General features: G+C 42.1%; 2 protein-coding genes across 5 annotated transcripts in view; both read right to left on the bottom strand.

The window, feature by feature from the left end:
• Nucleotides 1–23,286, bottom strand: part of LOC138986980 (uncharacterized) — an 80,664-nt gene that overhangs the window by 21,713 nt on the left and 35,665 nt on the right. The gene's annotated exons all lie outside the window — the stretch shown is intronic.
• Nucleotides 6,343–23,286, bottom strand: part of LOC102267404 (olfactory receptor 5J3) — a 168,646-nt gene continuing 151,702 nt past the window's right edge. The window contains exon 3 of the mRNA XM_070368728.1: nt 6,343–6,461. Within this exon, the coding sequence (XP_070224829.1) occupies nt 6,343–6,461 (119 nt within the window). The remainder of the gene's footprint in view (nt 6,462–23,286) is intronic.

Below are 23,286 nucleotides of genomic sequence, written 5' to 3'. Positions count from 1 at the left end.
AAATTGTATAACAGATATGACACAAAACTCTTTCATAGGAAAGGAAAAAAAAAGCAATGAGTAGAGTTTGGAGTAGCAAGCAATAATCTGAAGGATCAGATTGAACTGGGCCTTGAAGTAGGTTTTGGGCAGTTCCAAGAGGGGTTGATGACTTCAGGGGAAGAGAGACAGGAGCAAGCCATGGACTGAAAGGAGAACAGCACTTGTGTAGACAGAAAATGCTAACAGGAAAGGTCATCACCAACAACCATGATGACAGCTGTCATTTATTGAGTATTTAGTATTTGCATGTGCCAGGCACTATTCTAAACACTACATTTATACTGTCTCATGTAATACACATAATAACCTCATGAGATACGAACTGCTATTCTCATTTTACAGTTGAGGCGCCAGATGCTTCAAGGAGTAAGTGACTGTCCTAAATCATGCAGCTAAGTGGGAGCTGAGTTTAAAACCCAAGTCAGCCTGAGGTGAAAGCTCTTAACCAGCCCACACTACAGCCTCTCTTCAGCATGGATGTTAGGAAGCAATGGGGCATATGATTGGTTAAATAAGTTGGGAGTTCATTACACAAAATATAATTTAGAGAAAGCATACAAGAGGGATACACAGTGAGTTTTTTAAAAAGCCAGATAAAATAAGCTACAAGGATATATTGTACAACATGGGGAATGTAGCCAATATTATATAATAATTATAAATGGAGTATAGAAAAAGAAACTGTTAGTCCCTCAGTCGTGTCCAACTCTTTGCGAGCTCATGGTCTGCCACAGAATTCTCCAGGCAAGAATCCTGGAGTGGGTTGCCATTGCCTTCTCCAGAAATGGAATATATGTAACCTTAATAATTATGAATCACCATGTTGTATACCTGTAACTTATGAAATATTATACAGCAATTATACTTTAATAAAAAGAGTAACGAAAACCTTAGTATTAAAAAATAACATGCTTACGCTTTCTTCATGGTTTATTCTATTAGTAACTTTCAACTAAAAGATTGTTCATTCTAAATAAAACAATACTGTAGAAAAAGCTAACATGCTTAAAAATTTACAACTTTTTGATGAATAATTTTATATTGTTATTTACTAGTAGCCATTTAACAAAAATATGTGTATCTGAAAATACTAACAAATACTGCATTCGATGTCTGTATTTATCAAAACAGAACCAAAGTATGCATGTCGCCATTGTTGTTTATTTGCTAAGTCGTGTCTGACTCTTTTGTGACTCTAAGGACTGTAGCCCGCCAGGCTTCTCTGTCCATGGGATTTCCCAAGCAAGAATGCTGACGTAGGTTGTCATTTCCTTCTCCAGGGGATCTTCCTGATTCAGGGATCTAACCGGAGTCTTCTGCACTGGCAGGCGAATTCTTTACCACTGATGTATATATGTGTTTATATACCCAAATAACCAGCAGTATAAATCTTTATTAATAAAAAAAAAGTCACAGTGTACGGAACACTGCTTATGGAACAGGCACCTTCCTTACAGCATCATCCTGAATGTGATTTATAATTACACCCATTTTATAGACAAGAAAACCCAAATGCAGAGGTTAAATGACTGCTCAAGCCTCACAATACTTCAACAGCACATTCCAGATTTGAATGCTAGGCTGGTGGCAACACCTGTGCCCTTGCGACTAACCTACACAATCTCTCTTCTGAGCAAGGGAAAAATTGTGTAAAAAATAACACCACTGCAATTTACATCATGTCTTTCAAAGCATTTTCATATTCATAGCAACAGCCAACTCTTACAATAACCACGTGATAAGGTTCAGACGATACCTCCATCATCAGTTCAGTTCAGTTTAGTTCAGTCGCTCAGTCGTGTCTGACTCTTTGTGACCCATGAATCGCAGCACGCCAGGCCTCCCTGTCCATCACCAACTCCCGGAGTTTACTCAAACTCAGTGAATAATAATAGTAGTTATAGTTATCATTAAAATAATAGTCTTAGTCATCACTGACTGAGTGTTCCCCATACACCTGGCACTGTGCTAAGGTCTTTAAATGGACTACATGGATGGTTCAGTAAGATAGGCTCTATTATTATCCTTACCTTGCCCATGAGGAAATGGGTACTCTCCTAACTGGTGTCAAGAGAGGTTAAGTAACTTAATGAAGGAGACTGGGCTCAGATAAGTTACAGAACTAATTCAAGGTCATGAGATAATGAGTGTGATTCCTGGACCAAAGCACAGATCCCCCAATTCCACATCCATGAAATAGAAATATCCTTTTCATGTTATGAGACTAACAATGAATCCACAGCTACAGGAAGGACAATTTGAAGAGAGAGCTACAACCAGTAAGGAGAGCAGCTGGAAGACTAATGTGTGGTAAATGTGAGATGATGCAGAGCCAGGTAGGATAGTGTGAGGGGGAAGGAAAAGGTGGCCAGGCCAGGGGCTATCTGAGGAAGATTATGCTAGCTCACTTCTGCAGCATGAAAATACAAGAGGAAGGAAAAACAGCATAAGTTTGGCTTCTAGCCATAAAATCTGTGAAAAGAGGGACACTGTGGTCAGAAATAGGAGTGGTTTGAAAATGGCACTGGCCCACAGTGAAATAACACTACGTACCAGCTAGGGATACAGTTTTGAAAAGTCAGGCAATAACAAGTGTCGTGTGAATGGAGAGATGCTGTAATTCTCATACACTGCTGGTGGGATGGTAAAATGGCGCAGCCACCTTTGAAAACAGTTCTGTAGTTTCTTAAAAAGTTAAACATAAGTTTACCAAACAACCCAGCAATTCCACTCCTGCATGTCCACAAAGACTTGCATGTGAATGTTCTACTGCAACATTATCTCAATAGCCAAAAGGTGAAAACAGTCCAAATGTCCATCACCTGATGAACGGATAAATAAAATGTGGTGTGAGGAGGGCATGGCAATCCACTCCAGTATTCTTGCCTGGAGAATCCCACAGAAGCCTGGCAGGCTACGGTCCATAGAGTTGAAAAGAGTCAGACATGACTAAAGTGACTTAGCACGTATGCACACACAAAACAATACTGTAGAATATATTCAACAATAAAAAAACCAAGTACTGATACACACAATAACATGGATGCACCTCAAAATCACTTGCTAAGTGAAAGAAGAGAAAAGTGAAAGTGTTAGTCACTCAGTCGTGTCGGACTGTTTGGAACCCCATAGACTGTACTCCTCTGTCCATGGGATTCTCCAGGCAGGAATACTAGAGTGGGTTGCCATTTCCTTCTCCAGCAGATCTTCCCAACCCAGGGACTGAACCCAGGTCTCCTGCATTTGCAGGTGGTTTCTTTAACAGTTGAGCCACCAGGGAAGATGCCAGATACAAAAGACTATAATATTGTATAATGTTATTTACATGGAATGTCCAAACAAAGCAAATCTATAAAAGAGAGCAGATTAGTGGGACTGGAAATGGGAATCAACTGCAAATGAGTATGAGGGGTCTTTTTGGGGCGAAGCAAAGGTTATAAAAATGGGTTTTGGTGATAGTTGCACAATACTGTAAATTTACCCCCCAAAAATCATTGAGTCATTTATACACTTAAAATGAGTGAATTCAGGGTATGCAAGTTACATCTCAGTAAAGATGTTCTTTAGAAAGGTGAAGCTGGTTTGTGAAGGAAGAGAGTTAAGTTTTGGAATCATAGGTGACCACTGGACACTAAAGTGGAGATGTCCCACCAGGTAAGAGGTGCAGGTGCAGAGGTGAAAGTCGAAGGAATAAAAATGGATGAGCTCACACACACACACACACACACACACACAAAACAGACACACACAAAACAGACACACACAAGAGGAAAGGAAGAAAGAAGATGCCAATGGCAAACCTTTGGTGTAACTACCATTTAGGGGCAGGGATAACAGTTTACCTGGGCTGACATGGTATTCACCCTGGTAGCAACATATCCAGCTAATATTCAAATTTACTTGTATTGTCTAAGTGCACACCTACTAACAGCAAAGGTATGTGCCACACAGCAGGGCAAAGAGTGGGGTAAATCTACTTGCGGGAAAATTGCCGCTAAGTGACTAAAATACACAAGGATAACTGGGAATGGACTGAATATGTTCCCTGTATTTTGGTGCTAAAAAGAACTGCACAAACATTTTTACCCAAATTAGAAATAACATCAGCATTAGGGAGTGCAGTTTTCAAGAGCAATGATATTTCACTTAGTCACTAGCAACCAAGAAGGATGGATACTGCGCTGGGCCACCCCTAGAATCAGACTCTTTGGCCCCAATATTGACTTCTGAATTTAGAAGGAAGCAGCAGAGATTCTCAGATAAACTACAACTGCTTTTCCACCTCAGAATTCATGGACCCTTCTTCCTCCTGCCCTGACTCCATCCCTAACCAAAGCTTAGAATTTTGGGGAGGAGACCCTCCCAGGCTAGGGACTAAAGACCCCTTCCCTCCCCTAAGGCCTGACAATTCTTTGTTTCTCCTTCTTTCACATTTCTGGTTGGTGTAAATGAAGCAAAATTAGACTACAGTCCTTGGCTGTGAAAATAAAGGAAAAAAAAAATCAAAGACTCATGAAGCTCAAGATAGAAAAGGAAGCCCAAGATTGAAACCACACTGGCTTCAGGACCACCCACCACCCATACCACTAAGCAATGGGTTCCAAATCCTGGGTCCAAGGTGGATACTGAGGTAGAATTTAGATTGGGTGGGGGGAATAAAACTTAAATTTCACTAACTTCTACTTGAAATTTATAATTCCTTTCAATGATGAAGATAGGCAATAGATCAAGGCAGAGCAACCCATGACTTTTCACCAATAGAATCACAGACATTTTCACATCATCTTACAGTTGTGGCAGATATTCTAAATATTGTTTACACTCATCACTATGACAAAATTACAGTAGTTATTAGATTTGCCAATAGACTTTTTTTTTAAATTAATGCCCTAATAAAGAAGCACATAAATTACTATAATACAAATTAGAGGCTTTGAATATGTTTGATATTTCATTATTGAAATTATTTCATTATGCACTATTTTTGTATCACTATGTATTTTATTTTACATGTTTAAAATCATGATTCTGTCCATAGGCTTCACCAGACTGCTCAAGGGGGTCCAAGTCACAGAAAAGGTGAAGGACTCCCAGGCTGGAAACCACCCCCAGTCCTCATTCACCGCCACCAAAAGTGAGCCTCCCTGGGTGCCTGCAGTCCCACCATTAGTGAACATTTCCTTTGGGTTTTTAAGATTTCCATTAAATTGCAAATACCCCCAGAGGAGAAGAACTTCTCCAAGCGTTATTAGTTAACCCCTTAAATGGGGTTGTTTAGCAGCTAGCTGAGCACAACGCCCTACAATTCAATTAAGCAAGCATTTATTGAGCTCCTGCCACGGGTAAAGGAGCCAGGCTGGGGTACGGGGAGGGAAACCCTGCAAGGCTTCTTCCCTCAAGGGTGCCTGCAATCTAGTAGGAGGCAAAAAACAAGTACAGAAAAGACAAGGGAAGAGCAACGCTAAGGGGAAAGGGCAAAGATCAAAGATCGTCCTAGCGGAGGGATGCCTCAGGAGAAAAGAGACTCCCTCGTGCTCGCATTCCAGAAGGAGTGATGAGTATCCACTCAGTGCCAGGGCCGCGGAATACCACCTTAGTCAAGGTCACTGCCTAGGATTAAGCTAAATGGGTAAAACACGAAGTAAGCTACTGGCATGGAGTTCTCTAGGAGGTATAGGAGACCGAGGAAGCACAGGGGAGGGAGTGCCTTAGTGCCGGCGGGGGCGGGGAGAGCCTAGTAAGACTCTTGGTAGTGATGAATGTGGCACGGAGGAAGTGACATATGAGCTGAGCCTAGTAGGATAAGTTGTTTTTTTTTTTTTCCTAAGGGAGACCGAGAGAGAGATGGGGGAAGGGAGGAAGAGGGGGGAGGGGCACCGCATTCCTGGCAGAGGTATGTGTAAAAGAGTCTGTTCTGAGAATCCATTTTCAGTGGGAGTTTAGGGATAGCGGAGGAACCTGGGCAGGAGTCGGGACTGGAATTGCATAGCGGGGCGGTTCTGTGTGAACGGACCTTACATTTAATGCTGGGAAGTTTGCATCCTCTCCTTTTGGAACAATCTTAAAGGAGGAGATATTTGAGCTGGGCCTGAAAGCATGAGAAAAATTTCAACAGGTGGAGATGGGGAAGGGTGGGGAGTGTTTCAGGCGAAACGAACTGCATAGCCAGGCCCAGGGGCTAACAGCATGTGCCTTGGTGAGAACAGTGCTGGAGCCGTGCGGGGTCCAGAGCGCGCCGCACGCACTGGGCGCACCTGGCCGGGGTGGGCGTGGGGGAAGAGGGATATGGGGGGATGCTTGTTAACAGCGCGGGTTCTGGGCCCGCAAGCAGACTGCCGACTCAGGACCTCTCCCCGCAGGCGCCTGGTTATCAAGCTCCTCTATCCTGATGAGCAGTAAAAGCCGTTTAGGAGAGAAGGCTAAAAGGAAGGTAGGGTTTGAGAACAGGGTAAGAAGTGTTAGTCTCTCTACCATCTCAGCCACCAGGGCAGGGTAAGAATCTTCACTTCAATCGGAAGACAGTGGGGCGCTCTGGAGAATGGAGGCAGAGGGAGAGTGGTATTTATCAAGGCTGTTCTTAGGAAGACCGGTGAGCTGAGGATGAAAAGTGGGGTCCACGTAAGGGCTACGGCAGTACTTCAGGTAGGGGTATTATGATTTAGGACAGTGGCAGGAGGAAGAGGAGGGGCGTGACAAATGCAAAGACATGCAGGTGACAGAATCTCCACGGCTCACTGGGCAGCTGAGGTGAGTGGAGCGGCTGAGTCACCAATGACTCCAGGGATTTGAGCTGGGCAGTGAGGAAAACAGTAAGGCCTTTAAAAGCAAAGCAGAAGAGAAGGCGCCCTTACTGTAAAGCAGGTGAGGAAGGGAGGTGTTTAGGTGTATAGTGGTGCCGCAGAGTCAGAGGCCAAGAATAGTGATGATTTTTATTTTAAGGGAGCAGCCCCTGGCTAGCAGGATACAGGATAAGAGCAGGTCACCAACCATCAGGGAGCTGGGGTGGAGGAAGGCCACAAAGGCTGCCTTCATCACCACTTTGCTGAGCATCCCCTAATAAGGCGACAGGCACTCTGAGCTATAAACCCAGTCCTTTCTCTTCTCAGGAGCTCCCATTCTCCTTCTTGATGGAAAAGCAGGTGATAATAAAATTTAGCACCCACTCATCTCATGGGAGTGCTGCGGAGGGCAACTAATATACATATATAAATAAGTTGAAGGCACTCAACAAGAACAAAGTGTGCTGGAACTGCTAAACAATAATAAATTCAGCCACCTCCTCCGTCATCATAGTAAACAAGGTATCTTCCTATAAAGAAGATGTGGTTAACCAGATCCTAAAATTGAGACCATCTCTAACAACAGACACAGCCTCTAACAACAGGTAATTAAATCTAAACTCTTGATTTTCAAGAATTCCTTCCTCAGAGAGTCTCAGAATGACCCTAATATCTCTATCAAGCTGTGGCCTGGACCAGATGGCAATTAATAAACATGAAAGTTACTTTATCGTCCTCCCTCCCATTCTTAGTATCAAAGTGTGACTAACATCAGCATCCAAACTACAGGCAGTCTCCACCATCCCCCTAAGCTGTACTCCCTGTCACACCCCTGAGGTCCCTCTCTTGGCAGAATGGTGCCGTATAAAATATTCAGATCCTAGGTAGGATGTGTGCAACCTACACAGGAAAGAAGGCTGTCAGGAAAAAAAAAAAACAGCTCTCCTAAAATGACAAAGATAGCAAATCCATTTAAAAGGACCACATCTCTAATTATATGTTCCATGCATAGCAAATCTCTTAATAAATCCCACCACAATCTCTGCTCCCCTAAAGACCAGACCTGAGAGGCAATAACTCCCCTCCTCTGTGGCAAAATCCAATTTTCACACCTGGTAAATGAAATAACTCCACTGTGAACCAAGGTCGGGTTGGGGTGAGCCGTTAACAGAAGGTTAGGGGCTGCACATCATGTAACAGCTCTTCTGGGAAGCTCTTCCAGAGACTTGTTCCTTTTATGCCAGCTGATACTACTCGGCCAGAAAACCTCCAACCTCCTAGGTTACAAATGCGAAAGCGTTTGTCACCCGGAGTGGTTATAATTGAGCACTCCAGTTCTCGAGTCATATATGTGCAAGGTCTGGCTTTAGTCTTTATCTCTGGTTTGGTATGAAGTTTTCTTACCATTTGTGTACTTTCAGGGCATAAGCTTATACCACATTCCTGACGAATTGACTACAAGAAGGGGAGATGCTACTGAAATTTACAATGGTAAAGGAGTAAAATACCTGAGGAACAAAAAATGTAAAGCTTGAAAATCCAGGCAGGATGTATACATTGTACAGAACTATTCAGGAACAACAAAGTGGACATCCACAAGGAACACACACACACACACACACACACATTCTTAAAGATAATTGGAATAATCGCCAGAAACACATCTCAGGATACATAAGAATTAGTAAAGGTGACATCACAGATAAGTAGAAAAAGGAAGAATTGCTCAAGAAATACTGAAATAATTATCCTCCTCTTTGGAAAAATTTTCACATCCTTATCTCACATCATATAATAAAAAATTCCAGTGGGATTAAAGTGATAAACATAAAAATGAATCCTTTTTTTTTTTAAACTAGAAGAATACATAGATAAATATTTATCAGACCTTGGGGACAGGCAAAGATATTCTTAGAATAAAATCAAAGGAAAAAATAAATAATTCAATAGATGTGACTACATAAAAATGTAAAATTCTGTATGTTTAAAAAATTATAAAACTAAAAGGCAAACAACCTAATGAAAAAAATATTTCCAACAAATAAGATTTCAACAAATATGACTGAAAGAAGTTTATGTTCTTGGCATATAAAGAGCTCATACAAAGCAATATGCAAAATGTAAATACCCGAGTTGAAGAAAATTAACAGAAAAAAAATCACTTGAACTTATGAAAAAATTCATTCTAACTTGTACTCAAAGAAGCAATATAATAAATAAATCATATTTTCTATGCAGACCTGGCACATGATAAACATTTGGTAAATACTCATTGACTTGTTCAAATTAACAAAAAATAAGAAAATCCCAGTGTTCAGGATGTGATCAAATGAGTGCTCTAACATGCAACTTGTAGGATTACATACAAAAGCAGGGGTCAGCAAACTGCTTCTGTAAAGAGCAGACGGTAAATATTGAGGGTTTGCAAGCCATACAGTCTCTTGCAACTACTGGGCTCTGCCGTTGTAGGCTGAAAACAGCCAGAGACAGTATGTAAATGAACGAACATGACTGTGTTCCAAAAATAGGCTATTTATGGAACTGAAATGAGAATTTCGTATAATTTTAATTGTGTCATGAAATATTATCCTTCTTTTGATTTTCCCCCAACCACTGAAACATGTAAAAACCATTCGGAGCTCAAGGACTGGACAAAAACAGACCATGGGACAGATTTGGCTTATGGATGGTAGTTTGCCCTGTCCTAGAACAGCATTTCTGGCAATCAGGTTGGCACTATACATCAAGAGTCTAAAAAAAGACCATACCCAGGCTTGCCAGTATTAAAATAATCTGGTACAAATAATTTTTAAAATAAAAAATGGAAAGTTTGTACTGTTTTCCCTAATTGTCATGTAATTCCCTTTCTAAGAATTATTTATAAGGAAAAACAAAATAAGGAAACTCAGACAGCTATATACACAGAGAAGCAGCTAAACAGCCAGCAGAATGGGAATGGTTAAATAAAGAACCTTGGTTATGTTCATATTAATATATATGTACATAGAGAAAAGACTGGAGGAAATACAATAAAATGTGACTAGTGCCCTGGATGCTGAGTTCATGAGTGATTTTATATTTCTTTATTCTTTTCTTCTAACAGTTCTCTACAGTACGTAGTTATTACCCTTGTAATTAGGAAGATACTCTAATATTATATTTAAAATAAACTGAAAAAAATAATTCAGAAACTAGTTTACACAGAACAGTCAGAGAAGGAAAAAAAGAGAAAACCTATCCAATGCAACCTAGATGTAAAATCTTGACAAAATCTGCAATGAAAAACAGACTGAAAGTTGCCTGGGTCTAAAACTCAAGCACCACCAAAGTAAAAAAAAAAGTTCTGATCAAAAGCAGCTGAGACCTGGAATCTACAATTGACCCTCTACCGAACATAACTTGAAAAGCATGAAATTAAAGGACCTATCCTTGTGCACAGTGTGGCTAGGGGCATTCAGATGCTTCTTTTTCCTTCTCTGCCAACAACCCCACTCCCCCAAAATAAACTCCAAACAACTGTTGTCTCAAGCTTTAGAAAGACAGAATTCTGCAAGGAAAGCTTGCTTCTTTTGTTTTATTTTTGCAGAGAGATGGCTTCTCTCTTCCAAGTGTTAACTAGCCATTTACACTTGGATGCATCTTTTGCTGCAAAGGGAGAGAGGAGCTAGGGCAGTTTCAGGAAATGGAAGGTTCCCTTAAACAAACTTCAGCTCTTTGAGTTTGGTCCAGAAGCTGACTTACACACAAGGAGTACATGGCTGTATTTTGGGGAACTTACTGTTTGCCCGTCCATTTGCTACCTCTTTATACAGGTTGCTTCTCTTATTTCTAAAAGGAAGCCGATAAAGAGGACTTTCCTCAACACTATCTAAATCAGCAGTCCTCAACCTTTTTGGAACCAGGGACTGGTTTTGTGGAAGACAATTTTTCCACGGACTTGTTGGGGGGAGATTAGGGGTGGGTGGTGGTTTCAGGATGATTCAAGCAGATCACATTTTTTGTGCACTCCATTTCTATTATTATTACATCAGCTCCACCTCAGATCATCAAGCATTAGATTCTGGAGGCTGGGGACCTCTGATCTAAGCAAGTGTCACACCAGTCAAGACCTACCAGATAAGTAAGGCCTTAGAGGGGTCAAATAATTTGCCCAGGGTCATCTAGGTAAAGCCTGGTTTCAAATCTTACTTCGAAGTTTGTGGCATCAGTGGCTGAAATGTTCTAAAGCCAGATTTTAAGGAAAGGCAGGGTAGAGGTCAAATATGTTACCATCAAACCCACCTGAGTTCAAGGTTCAAGATCATGGTATGAGTTGATTTTTCTTATCCTCAGTTTTCCCACCTACAAAAATGGGGGATACTAAAATCTCTCTCTCAAAACTTTTGGAAATTCAGAGACAGTATAAAGAAAATAGCCAGCATATTGTAAGTGCTCAGTGAATGGCTGCTATTAGAACACAACTACTACTCATTTCCTTCGCTAAGTTAAAGCTTAATCAGAAGGTCTCTTCTAGGAAAACAAAGGAGAGTTAAAGGAGGGAAACTGCTAAGGTGACTTGGGAAAAGGCTTTTCCTTTCCTTTATTTCCCAGAGAGCTTTAAGTCTTTGCTTTTCTATTTAAGATAAGGGAAGCCTGTTTGGGACAACAAGTTTGGAAATGGAAGTACTTTATGGCATGTTTATGCTTTAAAAATCAAGTCGAAACTCTGTAAGACCACAAACCACTGCGTATGGTGCTTTTCTAGAAGGGTAGGAGCCATAAAAATATTCCTATACGAAGACGCAGTCTCACAGAGCCCATGAGATGAGCCAAAGGAGACTCTTCTGCCCACAAGGAGGAAGGTGGTAACGTTCTTCACTTCCTTTGTGGTTTTAACCTAAACCACAGCTCCTCCCTTCTAGTTATGTCTTTTCTTTACATACATTCAGATGTGTGTTAGCTTTCTTCCACCTAATATGTCATTCCCTTCCCTGCCATATGGAAAAATAGCATATGTTTCTCTCCCTCCTAGGAAAGCTCCTCCAGCACACAGGAACGGTTTGAGGAGCTCTCACAACCTATCTATTCTATCCAGAGCTGGCTGCTTGAGTGTCTGCTCCCGGAGACCTCTGGAAGATTCCAGAGTTCTTCCAATGCCCAGGCCCTTGGCTTGGAGGCAGGGAGGATGAATACAGTACTGTGTATGTGTGCGTGTATGTGTTCTGTGCTCAGTCACTCAGTTGTGTCTGATCTTTGCGACCTCAAGGACTGTAGCCCGCCAGGCTCCTCTGTTTAGGGGATTCTCTAGGCAAGAATACTGGAGTGAGTAGCTGTTCCCTTCTCCAGGGGGATCTTCCCAACCCAGGGATCGAACCTGGGTCTCCTGTGTTCCAGGAGGATTCTTTACCACCTGAGCCACCCGAGAAGTGCTGTACATCACTTAGGCAAAAGAGGAAAAGACTTGCTTTGAAATGAATGAGGACATCAAGGCTTCCAGCTGGGGATAAATGGAGGAAATATAATGTCTTATTTTGTTTTTGCTTTTTTTTTTTTTTAAAGGAGGAAAGAAGAATGAATGAAAGGGGAAAGAAGCACAATGCTCAAGCCAACTAAAAGAAAATACCCTAAAAGTAGTGATAGGTTCAGGAAGGTGGGCAGACTGCTGTCTCCTAACTGCTGCTGTGGTTCCTGAGTTAATATTTGCCAGACTTAGCATTCCTGGGCGTGCCGGTGGGAAAACGGGCACTGCTCAGCATCACGTGAGCTCTCCATCCCAGCTGAGGGACGAGATTGCAACCGTATCACACACAGCTCTCATTACTTGTAAGGAAATGATCTTCCTGAGGAAAGCAGCACAAACCATAAACACACTTACTTAAAAAGGCAAAGCTGTTAGTTGTACCCCTTAACTTCATGACTAATACAGTGTGCTGGTCTTCGCTGCCAATGTCTGAGTCTGGAATAGCATTTCCCAGAGCAGATTTGAGGACCCTTTCAGGTCATGGGCTGTGATATGAGAGGGGCACCCTCAGGTTTAACTTTCTTGCCACAAGGAGTAGAATAGCAGTCATTTTCTAAGGAGGAATTTATTAAGCACCATCTATGTCAGGCAGCATATCTATAGCATAATATAGAAAAAGGAAATTCTTTGCCTTTGAGAACTATCATCTTGTGTTAGTCCCTCAGTCATGTCTGACTCTTTATGACCCCATGAACTGTAGCCCACCAGGCTCCTCTGTCCATGGGATTCTCCAGGCAAGAATACTGGAGTGGGTTGCCATTTCCTTTTCCAAGGGAGCTTCCCGACCCAGGGATTGAGCCCATGTCTCCTGAATTGCAAGCAGATTATTTTACCATCTGAGCCATGAGAAATGCCCATCATCTTGTTAAAGAACCAATATGCCAAATATCAATTCTAAGGCCAGAATCATTTGATCCCTTCGAAACTTTTCCCTCCCTCCATCTTTTAGGTTAAACAAAAACAATAACACTGAAACTTAGGGAGGGTGACTGACTGTCCTCAGTCTCTCAACTAGCAAATTAGCAGAGTTAAAATCAACATTTCATAACTCCAAGTCTGGTACTGTTCCTTATGGTTCACTCATACCTCAAAAGGAACAACTTGAACAAATAACTAAACAAGTTAATATGATACAAACCATGTGTACAGAAGTACTGTGAAAGACAAATTAAGGGAATGAAAAGTCTGATTTTATCCAGAAAGGTTTCTTTGGAAGAAGGTCTGAAGCATGTGCTAGGTAGGAATTGTCAGAAATTCAGTTCAATTCAACAGCCATTTTCTTAGCGCCGAATGTGTATAAAGCACTCGGCATAGAGAATAGGTAGCCCCAAAAGATGAACATCATACAGTGTGTACCCTAAAAGCAGTATAAATTAAATTTATTAATGGTGAGAAGGGCATGACTGAAGTAAGTTACACAGACAGTTATAAGCCAACAGGAGGAAAAAGCAGATTCTTGGAAATACTGTGATGGCAAAGAAAAGCTGGCCAGGAAATCTACGTGAGAGGGAGGATGCAGATTGTATTAACGTTTTACCAGGGATGGGGGTTGGAGGGGGCTTCTAAATATAAGCTGGATAAAAAGGGAACTAATCAATTAACTTACATTTCAAAGATTTTTGGAGTTTGTCCCTACAGACATAGTCTTTTTATTTCTTTTTGTTTTTGACATAATGTCTTGATACATCATACAACTGTAGCCAAATTCACTCAGAGATTGATATCATGAAGGCTTATTTAAACACACACACACACACACAAAATAGGTAGGGACTTCCCCTGGTGGTGTGGTGGCTAAGAATCCACTGACCAATGCAGGGGACAGGGGTTTGATCCCTGGTCTGGGAAGATTCCACATGCTGAGGAGCAATTAAGCCCTTGAGGTGCAACAACTAAAGCCCACATGCCAAGAGCCTGTACTGTATAATAAGAGAAGCTACTGCAATGAGAATGCCAACCACCACCATGACAAGTAGCCCCCGCTTGCTCCAACTAGAGAAAGCCTGCTCACAGCAATGAAGACGCAGTGCAACCAAAAGTATACAAATGAAATTTTTAAAAGAGAGAGACAATAGGTAGAAAACTTTGAAAGCACTATTCCCAAGCTCATACTGTTAAAATGTTAAAAACAAAAGAGCCTTCAAGATCACTTGGTCCAACATCTCACTACAAATGGAAAGATTAAGGTCCAGAGAAACAAAGCAAAAACTTACCTTTTCACTAAGGAAAGTAAAAAAGGATCAGGCCCCAAACTAGAGGCACTTTGTTCTAGCTCTAGTGTTCATATTTTCTAAGTCAAAAATTGGGACACAAAACACAAGAGCACTTATAGGCCTAATGGAACAGAATATTTAAAATAAAAATAAAAGTTTACTGTGGTCCTTGATGATGCTTCCAGGGGATGCCACCGTGTTGGTCCTGGCATATTTCAGAAGGTAATCATAGTCTACTCAGAGTCATGAGAGCCTTCCACCGTCCTAATAGAAGCATCAGAGTCTATCACCACCCAAGGTGAGCCTTGGTGAAAAGAAATGCTAGAGGGACTACAGGCAAGTTCTTCATAAACAAAATGAGATGATAAATAACATAAGACTCTCAGTTTCCAGGCACCAGATTTTCTACAAAGCCTAACATGTGCAGGGCTCAATAAATTCTAAATATAAACTAGAGTAAGCTGATGATGACCTTGGCCAGGGCACTCCTTGGGCATCATAAGATACTCATAGCAACTTTAACCTGGTTTATCTGTAACTTGTACAAATACAAATCCAATTATTTTAATATCATGGTTAGATCATTTCTGGCTTTTCAAAAGTTAAAATTAAAATTCCCCAATATTTATGTAATAACTGTCAGAAGATTTGTGAGTTATTCTTGCACTAAAATAGTCATCCAAGATAAGCACCAGCCGTGTCCACGAAAACTAATATATAATGGTGATGTCCTTTATTAGACATTTCTCTTTTGATGGTAATAGATTTACATGAATTCATACTCACTTTCTCACCTAACTCCTCTAGAGACAGAGACCAGCAGTAAGTTAAGTTGCTAACAGTAACTGGAACCCACAGCTTCTGCCTCGTCATGCTAATACTGAACAAAGAGGTGTATAGAACCATCATTCTGAGAGTTAGAACAGAACACCTGGGCTGATTCAGGACTCATGCTTGATGATGTCATTACTGTCCTAAGTCACTCAGCATTTCTCATCCATTAGAACCATGTTTCAAATTTCAATAGCCATGATGGTTAGTAGTAGTTTCTAAGAAAATAGACTTAAAGAGCTTTGTGCTTTGGGGTTCTATATATTGAATTCCTCCCTCTCACTTCCTGTCTTTGCCTAGACTAGGAAGTGAGCTAATTCACTTTTATGATTCAGTCTGTACTGTGGTGTTTTATTAAGAAATAATACCTTTTAAAAAGTATCTGTTTGCATATTCATAGACTGTATCCAGAAAAACATATGCAAAACTGGTTATCTCTAAAGTGGCTAGGGGATGGGACAAGGTGAAAGGGGGCCTTTTCATTTTTGTCTTTCTTTGAATTTTACATTACTTTGTGTATCATCTACTTGTTTAAAGAATATGTTTAAAAATTTTAATGCATAAACAAATATTCTCATTGAGCTTCTTAATCCCAAAATATGTTGCAGCAATGACCAAGAATAAATAGCAATTGATTTTCGAAGTTTTAAAGGCATCGGCTCCATTCTGGTCTAGCCTGCCTCTTATTACTCCACAATGTTTCTCATGCCACGTGCGTGCATGCAAAGTCACTTCAGTCGTGTCCTAGTGCCTTTTAAGCATCCAGCAAAGTTATGAAAAAAAATTCTCAAGAATCATGAGTCACTGTTCAAAATAACTGGACATTCTTGGAGTGTGCCAAAACTACAGCCAGGAATCAATGAAATACAGATTCTGAGAGTGCTAGTTACATTTTTAAAAATTTACAGAATCCAATGACACATAAATGCACATGAATTTTATCTGGTTTACCCCAACTCTCGGGTTTATTAGATTCAATTACCTATTATTTGGGGCTTCCCACGTGGCGCTAGTGGTAAAGAACACACCTGCCAGTGCAGGAGACATAAGAGACTCAGGTTTGATTCCTGGGTTGCGAAGATCCCCTGGAAAAGGAAATGACAACCCACTGCAGTATTCTTGCCTGGAGAATCCCATGGACAGAGGAGCCTGGCGACTACGTTCCATAGGGTTGCAAAGCGTCAGATATGACTGAAGCGACTTGGCATGCAACACCAATTATTTGAATATGGACAAAAATCTCTAAATTGTAAGATAAGGCTGAAGCATTGAATAGATAAATATGATGAATCATTAAGGGACCTATTGCAAAATTGTAATACAGCATTTTAAAATGAGAGAAAAGAAAATCTATTCCCCTATCCCTCCCCTCCAATGCATATTCATTGTACTTGTACTACCAAGAGACTTAAGCTTGGAATTTGAAAAACTAAAAAAAGGAAGCATGATGCAATGGAAAACACACAGACCACAGAACCACACATAGCTAAGTTTGAATCACCCGTCTTATTAGTCGAGTGTCTTTGACAATTCATTTAGCTCTTATTTGTTAAATACCTGCTACACTGCAGGCATTTCGCTGGGTGCTGGACACTCAGCATAAAGTAGAGAACAAAGGAGAAATGAGTTAGTTTATCATTTGGTGGGGAAGATGGACAATTAAATTATAGTAGAGTTTGTGAGGGAAACTGACAAGGAGCTAACCTAGTCTAGGGGTCAGAGGTGGCCTTCTGGAGGTGTGATGCTCAAGGTAAGACCAGAAGGATGACCTGGAGTTGGCAAGTGAAGCAACTCCCTCATCTTCAGGTCCTTGTCTGTAAAGTAGGGATTATGGCTGCTATTATATCTCAGAGGTTTTCTCTAAAATTTAATGCATTTTGACATCGAAAGCGTTTGGTGCAGCACCTAGCACATAGGACATGCTCAATGCGTGCACGCTCAGTCAGTCAATCAAGTCCGACTCTTTGCGATCTCAAGGACTGTAGCCCACCATACTCATCTATCCATGGAATTTGCCTGGCAAAAATACTGGAGTGGGCTGCCAATTCCTACTCCAGAGTATCTGCCCAGGGATCAAACCTGCATCTCCTGCATTGGCAGACAGATTCTCTACCACTGAACACCTGGGAAGACCACACACCCAATAAACAAGAGCTATTAGTGTTTAGCTATTGTTTAATAGCTATTATTGGGACCTCCCTGGTGGCCCAGTGGTTAAGAATTCGCTTAACAATGCAAGGGACATAGGTTCAACCCCTGGTTCTGGGAACTAAGATCCCACATGCGGCACAGTCAAATAAATAATAAGTATTTTAAGAAATAAACCAAGTGATATAGCTTCTGGCATGTAGTAAGTGCTCAATAAACGATGGCTGTGATTATTTGTTCACTCTGTACAGCCTTCTCCAGTTTATAGATGAGGCGGCCCTCAAAAGTATAAAACTTACCCAAATGAACCTTCAGCCAAACACTTAGGTTCTCCTGCACGTGCTGCACAGGAGGGGACGGGATAAGCAAGCCAAGTACACGTCCTCTTGGCAGGAACACCCTCAGGCTCAGGGCCGCACACTCACCATGGCAGGGAGGCAGGGGCCCCAAACCTTTTTTGTCACAGGGTTAACATGTTGTATGAGTCAGATCTAAAGTCCTGGCCCCCTCAAAGGCTGCTGGGTCTCCCTGTTTAATCAGACATGAAACAAATCGCGTGCTGCGGCAGAGGCGTACAAACACGCTTTAATTACAATATTGTAACACCAATTAGAGATCTATCTAATCGAGGACTCGGCACTTCCTGCTCGGATATTACTCCCATGTTGGGATAATTACTGCTAATTAAGCTTGGAACTAATTAGGCTAAATGATCTCATTTATACCAACAAAGATGACTTCTAGGAGTTCATAAGAAAAACTAGGGTGATTTTATCATTCTTGGACTATTTGGCATTTCACACTGGAAATAAAGCCCCATCCCCTGCCACCAAGGTGAGCAGATAAGTTTACTCCCCTGGAATTCTGGTCCCAGATGGCAGCAGGTTCTTCATCTGTCTACACAGATTCTCCTCCACAGAGAAACAAATACTGTAAAAACACTGTCCACTCAAATCACTCTGTGTTCTTCCATGGACGACAGTCATAGCCCCTTGAAGGGGTCAGTGACAGCAGTAAAGGGTGACTACACACAGCCTTGTTTAAAGTCCTTTTTGATTTCCTCTTACATGTCATATTCTCCAGTCTTACCACAGTCAGTGAAGAATAAGGCATGGGTTTGGGGGGCCAGGTAGGCAGACCTGCATTTGGGTAAATTATTTATTCTACCTAATTCTCAGTTTTACATCTCTGCTGCTGCTAAGTCGCTTCAGTCGTGTCCGACTCTGTGCGACCCCATAAACGGCAGCCCACCAGGCTCCCCCGTCCCTGAGATTCTCCAGGCAAGAACACTGGAGTGGGTTGCCATTTCCTTCTCCAATGCAGGAAAGTGAAAAGTGAAAGTGAAGTTGCTGAGTCTTGTCCGACTCTTAGCAACCCCATGGACTGCAGCCTACCAGGCTCCTCCGTCCATGGGATTTTCCAGGCAAGAGTGCTGGAGTGGGGTGCCATTGCCTTCTCCATTTACATCTCTAGTGCAGGGATAAGAATAATGCAGCATTTCTGTGAGGATTAATAAGGTAACACATATGGAATGCAGGATAGTACTTGGCATACGTGTGTGTGTGTGCTAAATAGCTTCAGATGTGTCTAAATCTTTTGCGACCCCATGGACTGTAACCCACCAGGCTCCTCTTTCTATGGTAGTCTCCAGTCAAGAATCCTGGAGTGGGTTGCCACTTCTTTCTCCAGGGGATCTTCCCAACCCAAGAATCGAGTGGTGTCTCCTGCACTACAGGGGATTCTTTATCCACTGAGCCACCTGGGAAGCCCCACTTGGCACATAGTAGCCCTCAGTAAGCAATAGGACTTTTTTTTCTCTTTAAGTCACCATCATACTCACTTCTAAGTCCTCATGTTACCTGTCTTGCTACTCTTTTCTGGCATAGTGCAGTGGTGGTGGAAAAAGCACGTGACAGGGAGTTAGGAAACATAGTTATTTTCAGGTTTATCTCTAACTAGCCGTGTGACTTGAGCAAGTCACTTCTGCCTGGAAAATAACATTTGGTGCATGTACTGAGCCAGGTCCAGTACTGACTGTTTCACATGAATTTTCTGACTTCACCTTTCTAGCAATACTCTTCACTTTAAAGATGAGGAGTCTGAGACCTAAGTAAATAATTTTTAAAAACAAAAGCCAAAATCTGTCACTGTTATTATAGGACTACGTCAGAAATTGAACCTACATCTCACTCCAGAGCCTACCCTCTTAATCACTGTTACGTTGAATCCCTTTTTTTCCCCTTCCCATTTGTAACTGAAGGAACTGGAGAAGGTATCTCCAAGGTCTCTCTTGGCTCTGACAATCTGTGGTTCTGTCCTATGGGGTGGGCCCTCTTATACATACATTTTGTTGTTGTTGTTGTTGTTGTTGATGTGGACAGTTTTTAAAGTCTTTATAGAATTTGTTACAATATTGCTTCTGTTTTGTGTTTTGGTTGTTTGGCCACAAGGCATGTGGGATCTTAGCTCCCCAATCAGGAATTGAACCCATACCACCTGAACTGTGAGGTCTTAACCACTGGACCACGAGGGAAGTCCCTCAACCTTACTCTTAGCCAGCAATACTAATCAATTATGAAGTCTTTATTGTGTGTCTAATATATGCTGCATTCTAAGGAGAATAAGATGCCTCCTCCCCAACACAAACACCCCAAGAACTTCATTATTAGACTACCTGCCTTAGAGTCCCTGTGCTTTGACAAATGCTTGCCCCATCAGAATTACATATTTTAACTCTTTTCACAACAATGAAACTAACTTCCGTCTTGTAGAAAATCCTTACTTATGCTATCTTCTTCAGGCTCTAGCACTTGGAGATTTTTTTCTTAGAGAAAAAAGTCTGGGGACTCTGGTTCTCTATTATCATCAGAGTCTAATTAGAGCCTCTAGAAATATTGGGTACTTATACACAGATATTCTTTGCCAGATTGTTCTACTGGGGGAAACAAAAACCATAAGCAAAGCCTCAAACTCTGCTCTTAAACATTGAGAGAATTGAAACCTTCCACCTTTTCTTCTAGAGAAGTGTTAAGGGGATGAAAAATGCAATGCTGGCTGGTCCACTACGGTCAGCTCAGACCAAGAACTTCCTGCACTCTATCCTGGGAGGAATTTCTGTTGCTGTAGGAGGAGACGAATGTGACACATTGGTCACCTGACTCTTAGGGGCCTTGGCAGCAAAAGCCTGTCTAAAGCTGGCCTCTAGTCTTACCCCACTGGAACCTAAACTCCAGGAGGACAGTATTGTTTTGTATCGTGTTTCATCTCCAGTACCCAGAACAGAGCCTAGTACGTAGGCTCTGTTCAATAAATGTACGTCGAGCAAATGACTAGGGCTTTATAGATAGCTCAGTGGTAAAGACTCTGTCTGTCAATGCAGGAGACGCAGGATCCCCTGGAGGAGGAAATGGCAACCCATTCCAGTATTCTTGCCAGGATAATCCCGTGCACAAAGGAGCCTGGTGGGCTGCAGACCATGAGGTCTCAAAGAGCCGGACATGACTGAGCACAGTACAGGAGCAAGTGAATAGAGTACTGGGTTCCAATACAGGAGTTTGGGGCAAAAACCAAAGAAGCTTCTACACCTTCTCAGACACGTGGAAGTCTGGGGAAGTACATCTTCCCTCCTTTGGTGCATGCTTGCTCTGGCATCTCCCCAGGCGGTAACCCTGAGTAGTGTGGTCTGTTCTTTGACTCCTCTGTCTGGAGGGCTGCCCACAGCCACATCCCGTGGTGATTCCCTCACCCCAGAGTCTCTCTGTGGAGGAAAAGGTATGGGATTAGGGAAGAGGTTTCTTTTTCATTTGCTGAGGAAGAATCCAAGGACCTCAGCATCACCCTGCAGAAGGGCTGGTGGTAGACCCTGCCTGAAGGCCCAGAACACTAAGCATTTCCCAACTCAGGAGCGTGGCTTTGATGGAAAAGAGGGTCTCTGTCTACAGCCAACTCTCTGGAGATTGGAAAACACTTAACTATCCTTGCCTCAGTCTGAAACACACTTCCCAGGGGTGATGTCAAATTGGTCCCACACCTGCAAGGTGAGAGCCTCAGTGATGGTTGGTCAGGAAGCACAAAGAGAAGGAAGAAACAATGGATTTGGGACCAGGAAACTCAAGTCTCAGGCTGGGCAGCTTAACTTCCTTCCAGTGTATGTCCTAAGTCACTTCAGTCATGTCCAACTCTTTGTGACCCCATGGACTGTAGCCCACCAGGCTCCTCTGTCCATGAGATTCTCCAGGCAAGAATACTGGGGTGGGTTGCCGTTTCCTCCTTCAGGGGATTTTCCCGACCCAGGGATCAAACCTGCATTTCCTGCCTCTCCCGCCTTGCAGGTGGATTCTTTACCACTTGAGCCACCAGCGTGTGTGCTTCCAGTGTAAAATGAGGATAAGAGCCATCCTTCTTCCACCCCTCATCCCTACCCAGAGTTATAAGAATCAAAAGGGATAGTAAATTCCACAGCCGATTGCACACTGCAAATGTCATGTAACAGTGAGTTACCACCTCTTGCCCACTAATTAATTGTCTCTAATTGTACTGGGACCTGACTAGGAATGTCTGTGACCCACTGTGTCCTCAGGGGGCCTGGTTGGGCCCCACGGTGTACAGTTGGTGGATGGCAGGTATGCAGGCAGGTTCCCTGAGACCAAGCATGAGCCCGTCTCTGCCAGAGATTGGTTTGGCTGCTCATCTGGCAGGATGGCTCCGGAGATTCACACCTAAGAAGCAGATAACACTCATATGGTATTCCTGGCCTCCATTTCTTTGCTGGAGATGGATTTTTATGCATCTTTATGTAGGCTTATGGGAGTTAAGAAGTTCTTCCTTATTTCCCACTGGTCACAAGGATTAGTTCCTTACCATTCCTAAGAGCATGGGCAACCCAGGCAAGTGAGGGATTCAAGAGAAAGGCCCTTGGTTACAGAGAACCCCAGTCTGACATATGAGAACACCATTTTAAGGAATCCTGAAAGGGAACAGGAATTAGCACAGGCCTTAAAATATAATAGGTGATTCTTACACGTGCAATCTAAAATATAGCACAGATGAACCTATCCACAAAACAGAAATAGACTCACAGACATAGAGGATAGACTTGTGGTTGTCAAGGAGGCTGGGGGAAGGAGAGGCATAGACTGGGAGTTTGCGGCTGGTAGATGCAAACTGTTACATTTAGAATGGGTAAACAACAGGCGCTACTGTATGGCACAGGGAACTATAGTCAGTATCCTGTGATAAACCATAATGGAAAAGAATAGGAAAAAAAGGAGGTGTGTATGTGTATAACTGAGTCACTATGCTGTGCAGAAGAGATTGGTACAACATGGTAAATTAATTATACTTTAATTAAAATGTTTTGTAAAATAATAGATGATTAATTTAAGAGGATAAAAAATGAATAAACAAATATTCGGGTAAAAGGAAGAAACCTATAAGAGGAATGGTTGTGCCATTCTCTTGTTTCTCATTTTGTCTTTTGTGTGGATACAGTTTCAACATATCATTTTTGTGTCCATAACTCAGCTTTCTGTGCTATGTAGGGCATGCCAGACAGAGAGCCAAGGGCCTCTGTGACTAGGGTGGTGAAGGAAATATTCTGAACCCCCAAATCACAGCATAGCAGGTCTAAGGGAGAACTTGGGTGAGTCAACCAGCCCCTTCATTTGACAGCCGAGAAAACTGTGGCGCAGAAAGGTCACATGATGAACCCAAGTCCAGAGGACCATGCCCCTCTGAAGACAGCATGTTGGGATGTTTGCCTGAGAAAACTATA

The sequence above is a fragment of the Bos mutus genome, chromosome 3 (assembly GCF_027580195.1).
Source record: "Bos mutus isolate GX-2022 chromosome 3, NWIPB_WYAK_1.1, whole genome shotgun sequence".
Lineage (NCBI taxonomy): Eukaryota > Metazoa > Chordata > Mammalia > Artiodactyla > Bovidae > Bos > Bos mutus.
The sequence above is the reverse complement of the archived record's forward strand: the minus strand, read 5'-3'. Positions and strand labels throughout refer to the sequence as shown.